Source organism: Betta splendens, chromosome 4 (genome assembly GCF_900634795.4).
Source record: "Betta splendens chromosome 4, fBetSpl5.4, whole genome shotgun sequence".
NCBI lineage: Eukaryota > Metazoa > Chordata > Actinopteri > Anabantiformes > Osphronemidae > Betta > Betta splendens.
In genome coordinates, this window is record NC_040884.2 from 28,702,420 (window position 1) to 28,716,078 (window position 13,659).

Here is a 13,659-nt window from a genome sequence, read left to right on the forward strand (position 1 = left end):
GAGCCCAGTGGGTCTCACATCAATTGATATCTTATAACTAATCTCATGTTTATTTGGGGAGCTCCTCAGGATTGGATCTCAACCGTCCTAAGTTCCATTAGCAGTAATTGGCAAGAAGCTGGACTGTCAAACAAACAATAATGAATGTCATTGTCTAGATGTAATGATTTGTTTGGTAAGATTATTTTTATCCACACAAGCTAATAGGAAGCAGGTCTGTATGCATTTTTCTCTAGTTCTGTCATCGTGAATGACCATTAAACCCAAGTAACGCACATTTCTCTCTGGTTTTGTTTCGACGCAGAATCACAACAACAGCAGCGTGCATGATGGATCTGCGGCGGTACCCGCTGGATGAACAGAATTGCACTCTGGAAATTGAGAGCTGTAAGTTAAAGCCCTGTGTCTCGTGCTTAAAAAAATTCAGCGGACGGCCGTACTTTTTCATCGCTTAAAAATATGAACAAGCGTCGAGATTCTCATAAAAATGTTCTCACACTTCTCATCTCGTGGAGACAGAAACTGCACCGACGGCTGAATTGGTTTCGATTTATTAAGCTGTCGCATCGCAGGGAGATTGTTCGCTTCACCCTCTCCGGTTGAAACTGCTACTTTTATAACTTTGGCTATTTAAGCAGGCAGTGATTTCCATATCGGAGGAATGGTAATGATCAGTCCAGGTTCATCATTCTTGGTGATATGTTTGGCTGTCTATGCTTCCATTAAACTATTTCCAGTCATGAATATCAGGCCAGTGGTTTAAGTCTGACTGCCGCAGTGGCATCCATCCCCAGTAGATTTACACTACATTGCATGCAATCAGCTTTTACCCAGTATTCTGTATGTAATGACTTACTGCAAATCAGCTGTGGCTATGGGACTTCCACATTTTCACTTAAGCAAATAAAAGACATTACTACACAGAAATTTCCCCATTGTGGGATGAATAAAGATATATCTTATCTTATCCTATCTTATCAAAGTTTAAATATGTAAGAAAATGAAAACTATCTAGTGCTCCTCTGCCTAAATGAATCACACCCTGCCTTGTTTTACGTGTTCCTCTTTGCAGATGGTTACACAACGGACGATATTGAATTCTACTGGAAAGGAGGAGAAACTGCTGTGACGGGTGTGACACGCATTGAGCTTCCTCAGTTCTCCATAGTAGACTACAAACTGGTGTCCAGGAACGTGGTCTTTTCCACAGGTGGGTCACAGTTTTGATATACAACTTTGATTGAATTAAATGAAGCTGTAACAGAGAAAAACAAATTTGTGTGAGCGAGGAAAAAAACTTCTGTAACAGATTCCCAAAATACTTAACTGGGACAATTCAGGTGACATGAGGAGCCAAGTGGATCTCCTGTGTTTCTTAATTCACCGTATTCTTCATCATATGACATCTCTGTCACTGCAACACCAAAACAGGCAACGATATTAGAGACACAATTACCCCTTTGAAGAATGGTGGGTGTACTTACAGCAGCATAATTATGTATTAATGCTGCAGAACGCCAACAGCTTGAATTATTCTCCTATAAAACAAAACCTCAGAGGGACTAAAACAGTGATTATTCTAAATACTGAATTAATGACAAGGAGGATGGATGCTGTCCGCACATTTCTAAGGGGATGCTACTGAGACGGCTCTGGTGCTTTTAACACCGTCTCATTGGGTGAGGCTGCACGTAGGGCGACACATTCGCGTTACCATTACAGACACTAGTGATACCTGGAGTTCACACACACCTCGATGTCACTAGAGTATCTCCGGTTTAATCTCATCAACAGTTTGCTCCCCTCAGTATTCAGGTGCAAATGAGCAAGGAAACAAATTGAGCGCTCACGCGGTGCCGCTAATGATAAACACAGCAGTGAGGTGAGGAAGGTGCCCTGCTGTACCTCTTTGTACAGTAGAAGGTTCTAAGATAGTCCCAAGGATACATTTGAACTATTTAAGTGCATAAAAGACTTTCCAGAGAGATATATGGTCATTCTGCCCTCTCCGTATGTTGCTGCAGGTGCCTACCCTCGGCTGTCTCTGAGCTTCAAGCTGAAGCGAAACATCGGCTACTTCATCCTGCAGACGTACATGCCCTCCATCCTCATCACTATTCTGTCCTGGGTGTCGTTCTGGATAAATTATGACGCCTCGGCTGCCAGAGTTGCATTAGGTATGATGTGTCCCATGTGGTGCAGATTGACTTCAGGCCGGCACAGTAGTTTCACCTTCAGGAGAATGTCTGTGTTTTATGGTTTAGGCCCGGAGCCTTGTGAACAGTGGCCACCTCTCTCCCAAAGCGACTGTAGAAATCTGATAGATGTGATCAAAGAGGAGATTCAACACTGGCACAGTCTGAAATACTGTATAACTGAACTGAATAAGTTACATTATAACATACATTTCCTGTTGTTGTTGTCCTTAACTGTACTGTTACATCATCATCATACATACATATTGTTGTGCTTTTTCTTTGAAGCGTACTGTTCTATGAACTAAGGAAATCTTTCTATACTTTGTTTTGACTGTTATGAACAGTACACACAGTGTCCAGGTGATTTCATGACAAGGGACTCAGACCACAATTCAAGACTAGGCAGTTAAAACATTTAAAGGTTTTATTCATATTTTAGAATACTGTATGTGGACTTTCCTGATCTTGAGCTATTGAGCGTGGGGTTCTCTACACTTTGGGGAAATGCTTAAGCAAACAGATTGTTTAACGTACAGTCATCTCTAACACCTATAACATGGAATTTAATACTGATGTGTAATGATATTTACAGCTAAGTCACTGCATTCAAACAATTATTTACAGTATACAGTAATAGAATATATTAGTCCCACAATGGGGAAATTTCTTAAATACACATAGTTGACAACCACACTGAAATGTCTTCATTTAGAGCTTGGTTTGTGCCTTTTCTTTAGCCCTAGCTGTACATCGTCAGTACAGCAGCAGAGATATTTCAGGGTTTGTTGAGTAACCGTCTCTTTACCGCTTTCAGAGAGTTTAGGTTCTTCCTGATCCCTTTGTTATGCAAAAATCGATGCCATGTACCCACACTGCTCTTGACACTCCCACACATACTGTACAGTGCAATGTTTTGGGTTTAATTATGTAAGCCTGAATCGACAAAAACAGGCCCAGTATCCAGGCTGGAGAGCCAACCAGGAGGCACGAACACATACACAGCACATGCACGGTGGCCGGTCGAGTGAACTAGAGCACTGCTGTATATGTGGAGGATCTGCTGAGTCTGTTTGTTTGTTAAATGCTATGCGAGCTAAAAACCATGAAGTGTTTCTGAATATTCTGACTTTCCCACAAGGAGACATTCACAACATGGTGACACTGAATTCATTGAATGTGTTTTTTATTCAGGGATCACCACTGTCCTGACTATGACAACCATCAACACCCATTTGAGAGAGACCCTGCCCAAGATCCCCTACGTCAAAGCTATAGACATGTACCTGATGGGCTGCTTCGTCTTCGTCTTCCTGGCTTTGCTGGAATATGCCTTTGTCAACTACATCTTCTTTGGAAGAGGCCCGCAGATGCAGAAGAAACTGGCCGAGAGGGCACAGAAGGCAAATAATGACCGGAATAAATTTGACAGGCCCAAGGTGAGAATCAAGTAACACTGATGCTTTCGCATAGATTAGCGGGAACGTTCAGAACAGCAGATCTGGTTTGTGGCTGTGGTTTAATACAGGCTTTTATTTTAGAGGTTTCATATCTATGTGTTCATTTCTATTTGGACTAAATACTCTTTTAATCTAACATCATGTGTTGGTATTATCTTAGTGAAGTAGTAATAGTGGTTAAATCGCTTAGCTTGGAACTGAAGTCAAAGCCTATAACTACAAACTCAATTCAAAGTCATGTTTCACATTATGCAATTAAAATCTTAATTTACCTTTTGAAAGTTTGTTATTACAGGCAAACATCATTGAGTCGTTTCACAGAGCCAGACATACCTTATTTAGCAAAATGAGCCCAGAATTGTAGGATTTGTGTGGAGATCAATAATGCTATGATCATGGCTTACAAAGTATTTAGAGGATCAGCTTCCTGAGACGTGTGCTTTGGTTGAATGAAGCTCAGCCAGCTCCGGGCCAAACCTTAGACCTTTGTGTTTCTCCTGGCTAGTCTGGCTTGGAAGGCGGCAATTGCAAGTCTTCGTCTTTAAAACAGTCCAATCAGGTACAAGGGCACCGTCACTCACGAGGGGTGAGTGCCTGCTACTGTCTTTTGTGCCACATTTGTGCGACCTCTGTCTAAACTTTGCTGCTGCCGAGCAAAGTTTGACCTTCGCAGAATAAAGCACTACTCATTTGTGTCATCATCACCATAACTGTACCCCTTGTGCAGCCCTCAGTATTCAGGTCATGTATTTGTGGTTTATTAAATAATACTTGGCTGAGAGTCAATATTAACTACTGATATGTTTTCATACTAGACTCCTAAGGCTGAGAACAACCTGTCGCTATAAGAAACACATCAGCCGTTCCTGTTAATATTCCCAAAGTTGGTTTACTTACAAAAAAAGCAAACCTCACCTTGTGGCTTCTGCTTGTGTCTTGTGACCCCTGCTGTATTACTATGAGCATCTTGTGCCGCTTTCTGTCATATAGGACTGTATGATTTATTTGTTTTTGTGTAGAAAGCAATAGTATTAGAGCCATCTAGTTCAACCTTGAGCTGATTTGTGAGAAGTGATTTAACTTTGGGACAGGAAACCTGCTTTTGAAGGCCGGTCTCTGTTTCCCAGGATGTAATCCGTCAGCCGGCTAGAGGAGCGCAGCTCTGGGGTCTGACGCGAGCGCACATGTGTCATCAGTCACCGGCGCCTCGGCTCGCGGCCCATTTTTAACACCGCTCCTGTCTGTTGTGCCTAGGTCGACTCCCAGGGGAACATTTTGCTGACAACCTTGGAGATTCACAACGAGGTGGGCGGGAATGAAATCACGACCACCGTGACCGAGACTCACAACTCCACGTCCATGGTGTTCGACAACTCGGGGGTCCAGTACAGGAAGCCGAGTGGGCCGCGCGAGCCGGGCCGCCACAGCATGGACAGGAACGCGCATCTAAAGAAGACGCGCCTACGGAGACGGTCGTCTCAGCTCAAAATCAAAATCCCGGACCTCACTGACGTGAACGCCATTGACAGATGGTCACGGATAATATTCCCCTGCACCTTCTCCCTCTTCAACCTTATCTATTGGCTTTATTATGTCAATTAATGCACTGATGTTTTTTTAAACCCATTTCTGGCTCATTCTTGTTTTTGAATGAGCGAAGACAATATGGTGTCATTCTTATGAACATTTTTTACAACATAAAGTCCAGACTTTGATGAGAGAACTGAGACACTCTGGCTCCGTGCCTCTGATTGTGCACAGCCACAAGGATTTACCTACAGACATTCAGTCCTGCTACGTTTGATATTATGGGTTGATCTGTCTTATGTCAGAGTATTTACACTCCTTCTTTACACATGTAACCATAATTTCTCTTTGGGAAATGTAGTGTACTGTACCTGGTTGCTTTCCTGCTGAGAGTCAAATGAGACGAGATTAAATATGAAAGCTAATAGTCCAGCTTTTTAAAGGACTAACAGAAATTCTATGTAGCCTAGTTAGTAGCAGACTCACTGACAAGCTGCAAGCATTCAGCAGCTCTAATCATTAATTCAATCATTAATTAGAATGCTTCAAGTTAAGTAGCAGAACAGTGGGTCTCACTCACTTACTCGTCTTCAGCTGCTTTATCCTCGCATGGCTCGTGTGCCGGAGCCCATCCCAGCAGCCGCCAGTCCATCACAGGGCCACAGCCACTCATAACCCAGGGCCTTCTGCCATCAGGCTGCAAGGCAAGAAAAAGACCTCAGAAAACCTTCGTCATTAAGTTGGAGTTTGTACGGTATACTGATGAATACCACCGTCTTCCCAACCTAAAAGCAAATTGTGGGTGATGAGTGTGCAGGGAACAGGGATTCCTTACTGAAATGATATAGAAAGCAGAAAATGGTGGAGCCAGTTTTATTAATTAGTCAATTTGATTTGACTAAGTGAGGCGCAATGTTCCTCCATTCACATCCTTCCATGCTAAGCTAGGCTACGCTGCAGTACATGCAAGCTAATACCTTTATGGTATAACCACTACAGTCCTGTGACTTTATTCATCTGACTTGTGTGAATGCAGAGGATTATTTCCCAAAAGATGTGTTACTTTAATGTTCACATTATACCAAGTATAAAACAGTAAAGTTCCTTGGTCTTCAGAGAGACCGTGTAAAATGTCTGATCACTAACTTCATGTTTTTGTCAGTTAATTTATTCTGTACAGCATAATTCACACGGTGACTTTCATGCAGCCTCATTGTTACAGATTTGCTCAGATTTCCTTGTAATGTAAATACTGTACTATTCTTTCAGCTCACGTCAGTGACATGGATATGTTGTCACCTGTGTTTTGCTCAGTGATTCATGGCCACGTTTTATGTTTCGTCAGCCCCACGTACGATTATGACCATTTTCTTTGTGTTGTAAATATAAAACGCAGTGTCACAGCTTGTGATTATGTCCATTCCTTACTAAAGACGAGGGTGAGACGTAAGGATGGGGGTGGGTGGTGGGGGGAGTTAACAGCACCTCCAACACACCGACCAGACCGCACCATCTGCACCGCTTGGTCGGGGACGTTAGGAGGAGTAGGAGGACGCCACCTGTCAGACGTCTGCGCAGCTCAGCGACGCCCATTGTCGGAGCCCAAACCTCCGGAACAAACAGAAGTGCCACATCTAATGTAGCAGCACTGAAACGCTCTAGTGTGAAGGCCTGACATATTCCTGTTTATCATATCCTTGAAAAGCTTTATCCTTGCTTTTATCTTCCACATCTAGAGACCATGGCATGTTTTTCTGCTTAATAAGATTCATTATCTATAAAATGAAACATCAACCAAACAAATGTTTTCCTCCACACCTTACACAGAAACAAATGCCTTCCTAACACCAGGTAATCAAATTATTAGGCTCAAAAACATGATATGTCCATCAGTCATGTAGATATTAGGATAATATGCAAAACAAGTGGAAACCGGTACAACTGTTGAGATGCACGACTTAAAGCAAGAGGAAAATGGTTCAATCAGCACTTGAATGATTTTTACATCCCCCAAGACAGTTGTCACCACGCCTTTAATCATTTATCAGCCACCTTTATTCTCAGTGTTTCCTTCCATCTAGTTTTTGTCAAACACCACCACGGCTGTGTTTTGCTACATCCACGTTTCTAATTATCCTCTTGACTGTTAAGTCACATAAAAGCCAGGAAAGTGTCTTCCTGGCTTTTATCAACTGGAGGAAGCATCTAATAGGAAAAAATTCATATATGAGTTATAGGTAAGATGATTTTTTAAAGATGTGAGTCGAGCACGAGTGGTCCAAAGAGTGATCACGATGTTATGTGCTATTAACAAAGGGATGTGTGCTGCCGGAAGAAATCTGTAAAAAGCTTTTGGCAAAAGCACAACAATTCCTGAAAAATGTCAACCTTTTACTGCAAAATGACAGTTTTTTCCATCATGACGCCGCATGCAGGCAGACGTAGCAGCGTGTTCAGGATGACAACTTTTAGAGAAACAAAAGCGTCCTTCTCGGCATAATTATGGTTTTTACAGGGGAACTGTCACATCGGCGAATGAAAGACTGTCACTCATTGAAATACGAAAACAAAAGTGTGATTTTACCAGTAAGCTGGCGTGCGTGTCAGACACGAGAAGTGGTAAAAGAAGGGACAATCTCAGAGGTGAATGCTTGAGCCTGTAGAGTGAGGTCAACTTCAACTACCACAAAATGATACTAGGTCAGTGGTTGGAAGGAAAACTGTAACTTTTCTCACCCTTGTGGTTCTTAGATTCTCAGATAATGAGCTGAGCAATAAAAGCAATAAAGAAAACAAATCAGAGTTGATTGGGCTACTTTGGGAAACTATGAGGGGAGATAATTAGACACAGGCAATAATAAATTTCAGGGCGTAATGAGACAGACAGTTTGGATATCTGTACATTTGCTCGGGGTAATAAATCTAAATGAGTGATATTAAAACTGGAGGCGGGAGCAGCATCAGCAGCTGGTGTGTGAGCAGGTGGACCAATAAGCAGGAGCCAGGGTTGCTGACACAAATTGGATCCCCAGCTTCATCTACGGAGGTTATTATCGCCAAAGCAGTGCGAGGCGCAAGGCGATGAAGATGCATGATCCTGATATCAGCCACGGCCTCGTTCCACGGATCCGTGATACATCACTGGAAGCGCAGGATGGTGGAAAGTGGGAAGACGAGACGGTTGCCCTCTGTCTCACAAAGGTCTAGCTTAACTTGACTGGTCCTGCTTGAAATCATCACATTCTCTGAAATGAAAACAATAATGTTTAATGTCTGTACACCCTTAAATCTATGGTTTACATCACTGTGGTGCTGGAGGAGGCTGCAAATATGGGCGCACATAAAAACTGGCCTTATGTGATTTTAGCAAATGACCAAGACGAGCGTGAGGCTGACCAGGGAATAAACCTGGAGCAATCTGACAGTATTAACCCCCGAACTCACACCTCCACAGGCTGCTCACCGGCTGCTCTGTGCTGCGTCCAGATGGTTCAGCTGCGTTCGCGCCTTCAGACAGGAAATGGTGCATTGTTTCAGCTGCAGAGAGCGTGTTCAATTCTAACAAGTGCGTCCGATCCACTCTCTGTTACTACCAAGATATTTTTGGTTAAAACAAGGCTGCATCACATTTATGGCGTTTGCCTCATGATAACTTCACAATCCCTCATGCTGTAAATGCGTCTAATGGGAATTAAAAGCCTGCAGCAAAGGAGTGTGATTAAACCAAAGCAGCTGAAGCTCACATCCGTGCAGAGGCTCGGAAAATAAGTTCACACGGGACGAATACTGTGCTGCTCCACCTCTTAATTGTTTGCTAATTATTGGTTTGGATTTTAAGTACGTTGCTATTATGCACACTTAAAATGTCACTGTGTCCCTAAATAAGCACTGAACAGATAATAGTCAAACAGTAAAATGTTTAGAGAGTGAGAGCTTATCATTTTATCAGCCCACTGTGGAAAACCCAGAATTCAGCGAGACTTAAATGGGTTTAAATGAAAGTTAAATGACGTGGAATTAAAAGGTAAATATGTGTCAAAAGCATAAAAACCAAACATTATTGATTTTTTTAGGTTCTTGTCAATTAAAGGAAGAAACCGGAACAGAAAAGTCGAGGCAAGCAGTTGGTGCGCTCCTCGAGACTCACCATTAATTCAAGGTCAGTGGGCGAGCTCACTGACCTTCTGGGCCGGCTGCTTTTAATTAATTTCACACAGAATTCGGTGATGAGGAGCCTTAATCGCTCGTTGTAGAATTTCAATCCGTTCATAATAGACGGGGGAGGAAGTGGTGGACGATGGTTGATGACATTATCGTCACAGGTTGAAAGCCCTTTTTCATGCAGAAGCAGAGAACTTTGCACCGTCTCCTGTGGAGCTGATTAGAGATCCCAGAGTGGAGCCTTTGTTGGACCTGACTCTGCCCCGTCAGCACTTTTTTGGCAGGCGCTGCACTCGTTCTATTGCTTTCACCTCTCGCCTGCTTTTAACAATGCGGCCATTATTATAATCACCAGGACTGTCCAGGTCCAGACATTTATTTTGTTGTGCTAGTGTGTGGCCTGAGCCTGGCACCATTTAAAATGAATATGATTTATGTGTCTAAATAACCAGTGGCACGGCCCGAATGCACAGCCTCACACTGGAGTGGACCATAATGAGCTCAGCTGCATGAGCCGCTCTATAAACAGGCCTGTTTGCAATAAATTGACGTAGATCAGAACAGATTCACACATGAAGTGCTACAGCTCTCTTCACTAAAAGCTCAGGTCAGATTACGCACGTAACCACGGTAACCTCACCCATCGGTGAACTGACGTTGGACTCACTGGACTCCTCCCATGCTCACGTACTTCACTGAAGGCTCCTTCAAGCAGGCTCAGCGGAGGCCGTACCTCCTGAGGCAGTGCAGGAAGTTTCACCTCCCTGTGAAGATGTTGGTGAACCTCTTCACTGCCTTCATCCTCGCCTCCTCCATCACAGTCTGGCTGCTGCAGCTTCCAGCGTCTCCCCTCTGGCCATTAGGCTGTAGCTAATGCCACAGGACAAGCTTCCCCTCTGAAGTCACCCAACTGAGCAATGCTCCAACCCCCTTGGACCTAACTTCATATTATTGATGGGGCATTTGCACCTGACACCAACACCAACACAAACTCAGATTCAGATTCTTCTTTGCCCTAATTTACACATCATCCCTTTCTCTTTAAACATGATAGCAGTAAAGGTCCGGCGTAGCTTGAGTGTCTAATCTTGATCGTCTTGTCCTTTGAGGCCACAATAAAACCTCAGGGGCAGCCTTCATCAGCTGCTTCTCCGATCCCAGCTTTGCTGTCCTGTCTGTAAACAATTCTACGACCCCAGATAACAAGATGATTTAAAGCCCCAGGAACTGCCCTACCTGCACCCAAAAGTCAGCCAACGCAGCACGGGTCGTCCCTGCGCCCCCATAAGCCTGCACGTAAGCATGCCCACTGTAGATCACAGCAATCCCTCTGAATAATATTAGTGTTATGATGCTCCACTGCGTTGGCTCGTGGTGTCAAAGCTGGCAGGAAGCCCGGGAAGCCTTTCCCTTAATGAGATAAGAGTACATGTGAGCGGTGTGCTCACCTGATTGCTCGGGGCCTGCGCCGAGGCTTGACGATTAGTGAAAGCGAAAGCGATGCAACGTTAAATGAAATTGATTCGTTGCCATGTGCAATGAAAAGAACTGAATGAGACCTATAGATAAAGCGCGAAGAACATTTAACTGTTTAAGACAATCTTGGACTCGATTTGTGTCAGTGTGTTAGCGATTCATTTTAATACTCCTACTGTACATACAGTGAAATCGCCAGCTGATCTTTGCACCTTGTCCTTCCTTCATTCTAACATTTAACCCATCAGCGCAGCAGATTCACTATTACCATCAGAGCTAAACACCGCTGCATCAGCTGGTTGTGCTCAGTCAGAGGCAGCCGTTACAGAGGTTACAGCATCACAGCAGCAGTGGGGGGTGATGTGCTGTAAGGGGTTACACAGGTCTCCTATGGGGACACAGAGGTACAGTAGTAGTAGATGGTTTGTCTTACATTATATCTCTTATATTATGGGTCTTTACACGAAGGACTTGCGATATGAGGCTGAACCCCCCCTGAGGCCAAACACTGGCCTCCGTGTTCCTCACCAGAGGATAATGTCTGCAGCGTTGTCTATGTGATTGTGGACACAAATCGACCAATGGCATCCTCATCCTGGAGCGATGACTTTCATACATATGAATATTTTGCTCCTGCAGCTCACGCTGACGAACGCCGGAGCCTCCAACGTGTTTGTTTAGCACAGAGTACAGAGTGTTTACTACACTGAATAGCTCAGTAAAAAGAAGAGGTGATTCATGGGCGCTCGCCAAGGGCTCCGGCAGCAGGAGGAACCCTCCTCTCATTCAGCGACATTGTGGAAGCGACAGTACAGGAACGACAGATGGGGGGGCAGAAGATGTGCTGACTGTGGATAGAAAACGCACAGTTATGCAGCGTGTGACACTTTGATTTATGACCAAGTCAGTGTTTCAACAAAAGTTTCCCTCAAGTAGATACAGAAGCTGCAAACAATGCAGCGTGTAACGGTAGGACCCGCATTTATGTAACAGGGTTATGATGTTCTTTATGTGGCCTCCATCACTAATCATATACCATGAGCCCAATATTCAGACATTAGAGGACACTACTGATTTCTGACATGTATCCACGAGTTTGCCTTGTTTTTAGAGCATCATGTGTGTCATGGTGCATCGGGGCAATGATTTATGGCCTCAGCGCCCTTTCATAGTTGACATAACCTCCATAACCAGCAGCATGGATCTTATTGGATCTTATCCTCTTATTACATAAACATTCAAAGTGGAAATCTTTCATCATCTGGGTGAATTCCATGTTTGATTATTCCTGATGATGTGAAAGACTGAGAGACCACAGACTGATGATCACAGGGTAAAGTAATCCCTCAGCCTCACTATGGTCAGAAACAGGTTCCCATGTTGTATAAACCATGAGCTGAACCTCAAAACCCTCAACCGGACTGTGGAGCTTCTTCTCTTGCTTGTTCTGGGTGGTCTCAGCTTTTGGACCCAAAAGCTCAAGCAAATACTGCAGTGACTCGTTGGAACAGTCCTTCAGTAATTCCACATCTGCAATGGGTCATAACAGTTCCACTTACTAAGTCAATGCTCTGTCTGTTATTCAACAGGCTCCTGGTATTTAAAATATGACAAAAGCTATTTTCTTAGAAGAACATTTTGATCAGACGATGCTGCTTCACCATTTGAATCCCAGCTCAAACGTCCCAGCAGCGATTTTATGGTTTTACATTTGGTACATTTGTTCTGGATGAACTACAATAATTATTACTTTAAAATAGTTGAGAATATTAACATTCTAATATGGTTTCTGCGGTTTCAATTTTCACATTTGACTGGCATCGCAGTCGCGTTCAGCATTAAAGGGTCACGCTGTAATTAAATGTACCAATTGTTAATGCAGGATCTCTCACTCTCCCTCCCTGATTTCCCCAAGCGCCACCAGCTGCGCATTTCTGCAGACGCAGCGGAAACGTCCCCGTTTTGCGGTGAAATTCATCAAATCAATTATTGAGTTAATTACTCTGATTTATCCGGGTCTCTGCGAAGCGAGCCCCTGAATGTGTCGCGCTTCGGAGGGGCAGTCAGCGAATCCCTTTGATAACAGGATTGTGCATGCACAGCAGAGAGCGACTGTTGTTTTTGAGCGTTATGGATCAACGGTGATAACAAAACAGAGGCGCTGTGAATAATTAACCGGTGCAGAAACGAGGCCCCGCCGCCGCCTTGCAGCTCCGTGAGGCTGAACTCAGCACAGAGGGGGTCTGAGCTGAAGGTGCTGATGCACAGCTGGTGCAGCCCTGGGTCCGAGCTGCATTAGGCTATCAGGCCCTGCACTGCACGCACACAGGCCTGTGCTTAATGGTGCTGCAGGTTACCATGGCTAATAACAACATGCCACTACAGCCGGAAGGCAGAGACGGACCCAGAAGACGTGGTTTGCTTTATTAAAGTTAAAGTCGTGCCGTTAACGTGAGCAGTTCCAGCAGCACATCAGGTTGCGCTTTAGTGCCTGTTGGGTTCCCCAGAGCAATTTAGGACAAAGCTGGAGTAGGCGTTTGTAAAGTGACACCCAGAGAAGGGGCTGGGATTCAAAGACACAGAGTTCCACTGCGTACCATGTTGCTATAGCAAAGAACCCTTAGAATGTATTTAGATTCTAAAACGTTCATGTTTTCAAAAAGGCTACAAGGCTTCCAGTTGGAAACACCAGGGCGACTCCATTTAGAGGTGTGTCGCTGTGTTTTTCTATTGTGTTAACCTTGTCTGACTTGGGCACTAGACAGTGAAGGCCTGTCGTCAGGTCTGTACTTCATAAAACTTGCAGACAGCTCAGCTCCCTGAACAAAGCCAGAGGTAGG

General features: G+C 44.1%; 1 protein-coding gene across 5 annotated transcripts in view; it reads left to right on the forward strand.

Moving 5' to 3' along the window:
* gabrb3 (gamma-aminobutyric acid type A receptor subunit beta3) overlaps positions 1–6,585 on the forward strand; it is a 25,559-nt gene extending 18,974 nt beyond the window's left edge. For 3 of the 5 annotated variants that reach the window (XM_029146283.3, XM_055508065.1, XM_029146285.3), the window contains 6 exons: positions 305–387; positions 1,073–1,210; positions 2,025–2,177; positions 3,390–3,634; positions 4,161–4,241; positions 4,910–6,585. In XM_029146283.3, coding sequence (XP_029002116.1) covers positions 305–387; positions 1,073–1,210; positions 2,025–2,177; positions 3,390–3,634; positions 4,161–4,241; positions 4,910–5,257 — 1,048 coding nt within the window. In that variant the 3' untranslated portion in view covers positions 5,258–6,585. The remainder of the gene's footprint in view (positions 1–304; positions 388–1,072; positions 1,211–2,024; positions 2,178–3,389; positions 3,635–4,160; positions 4,242–4,909) is intronic. The other 2 variants (XM_029146284.3, XM_029146287.3) reach the window with 1 other exon arrangement.
* The last annotated feature ends 7,074 nt before the right edge of the window (positions 6,586–13,659 follow it).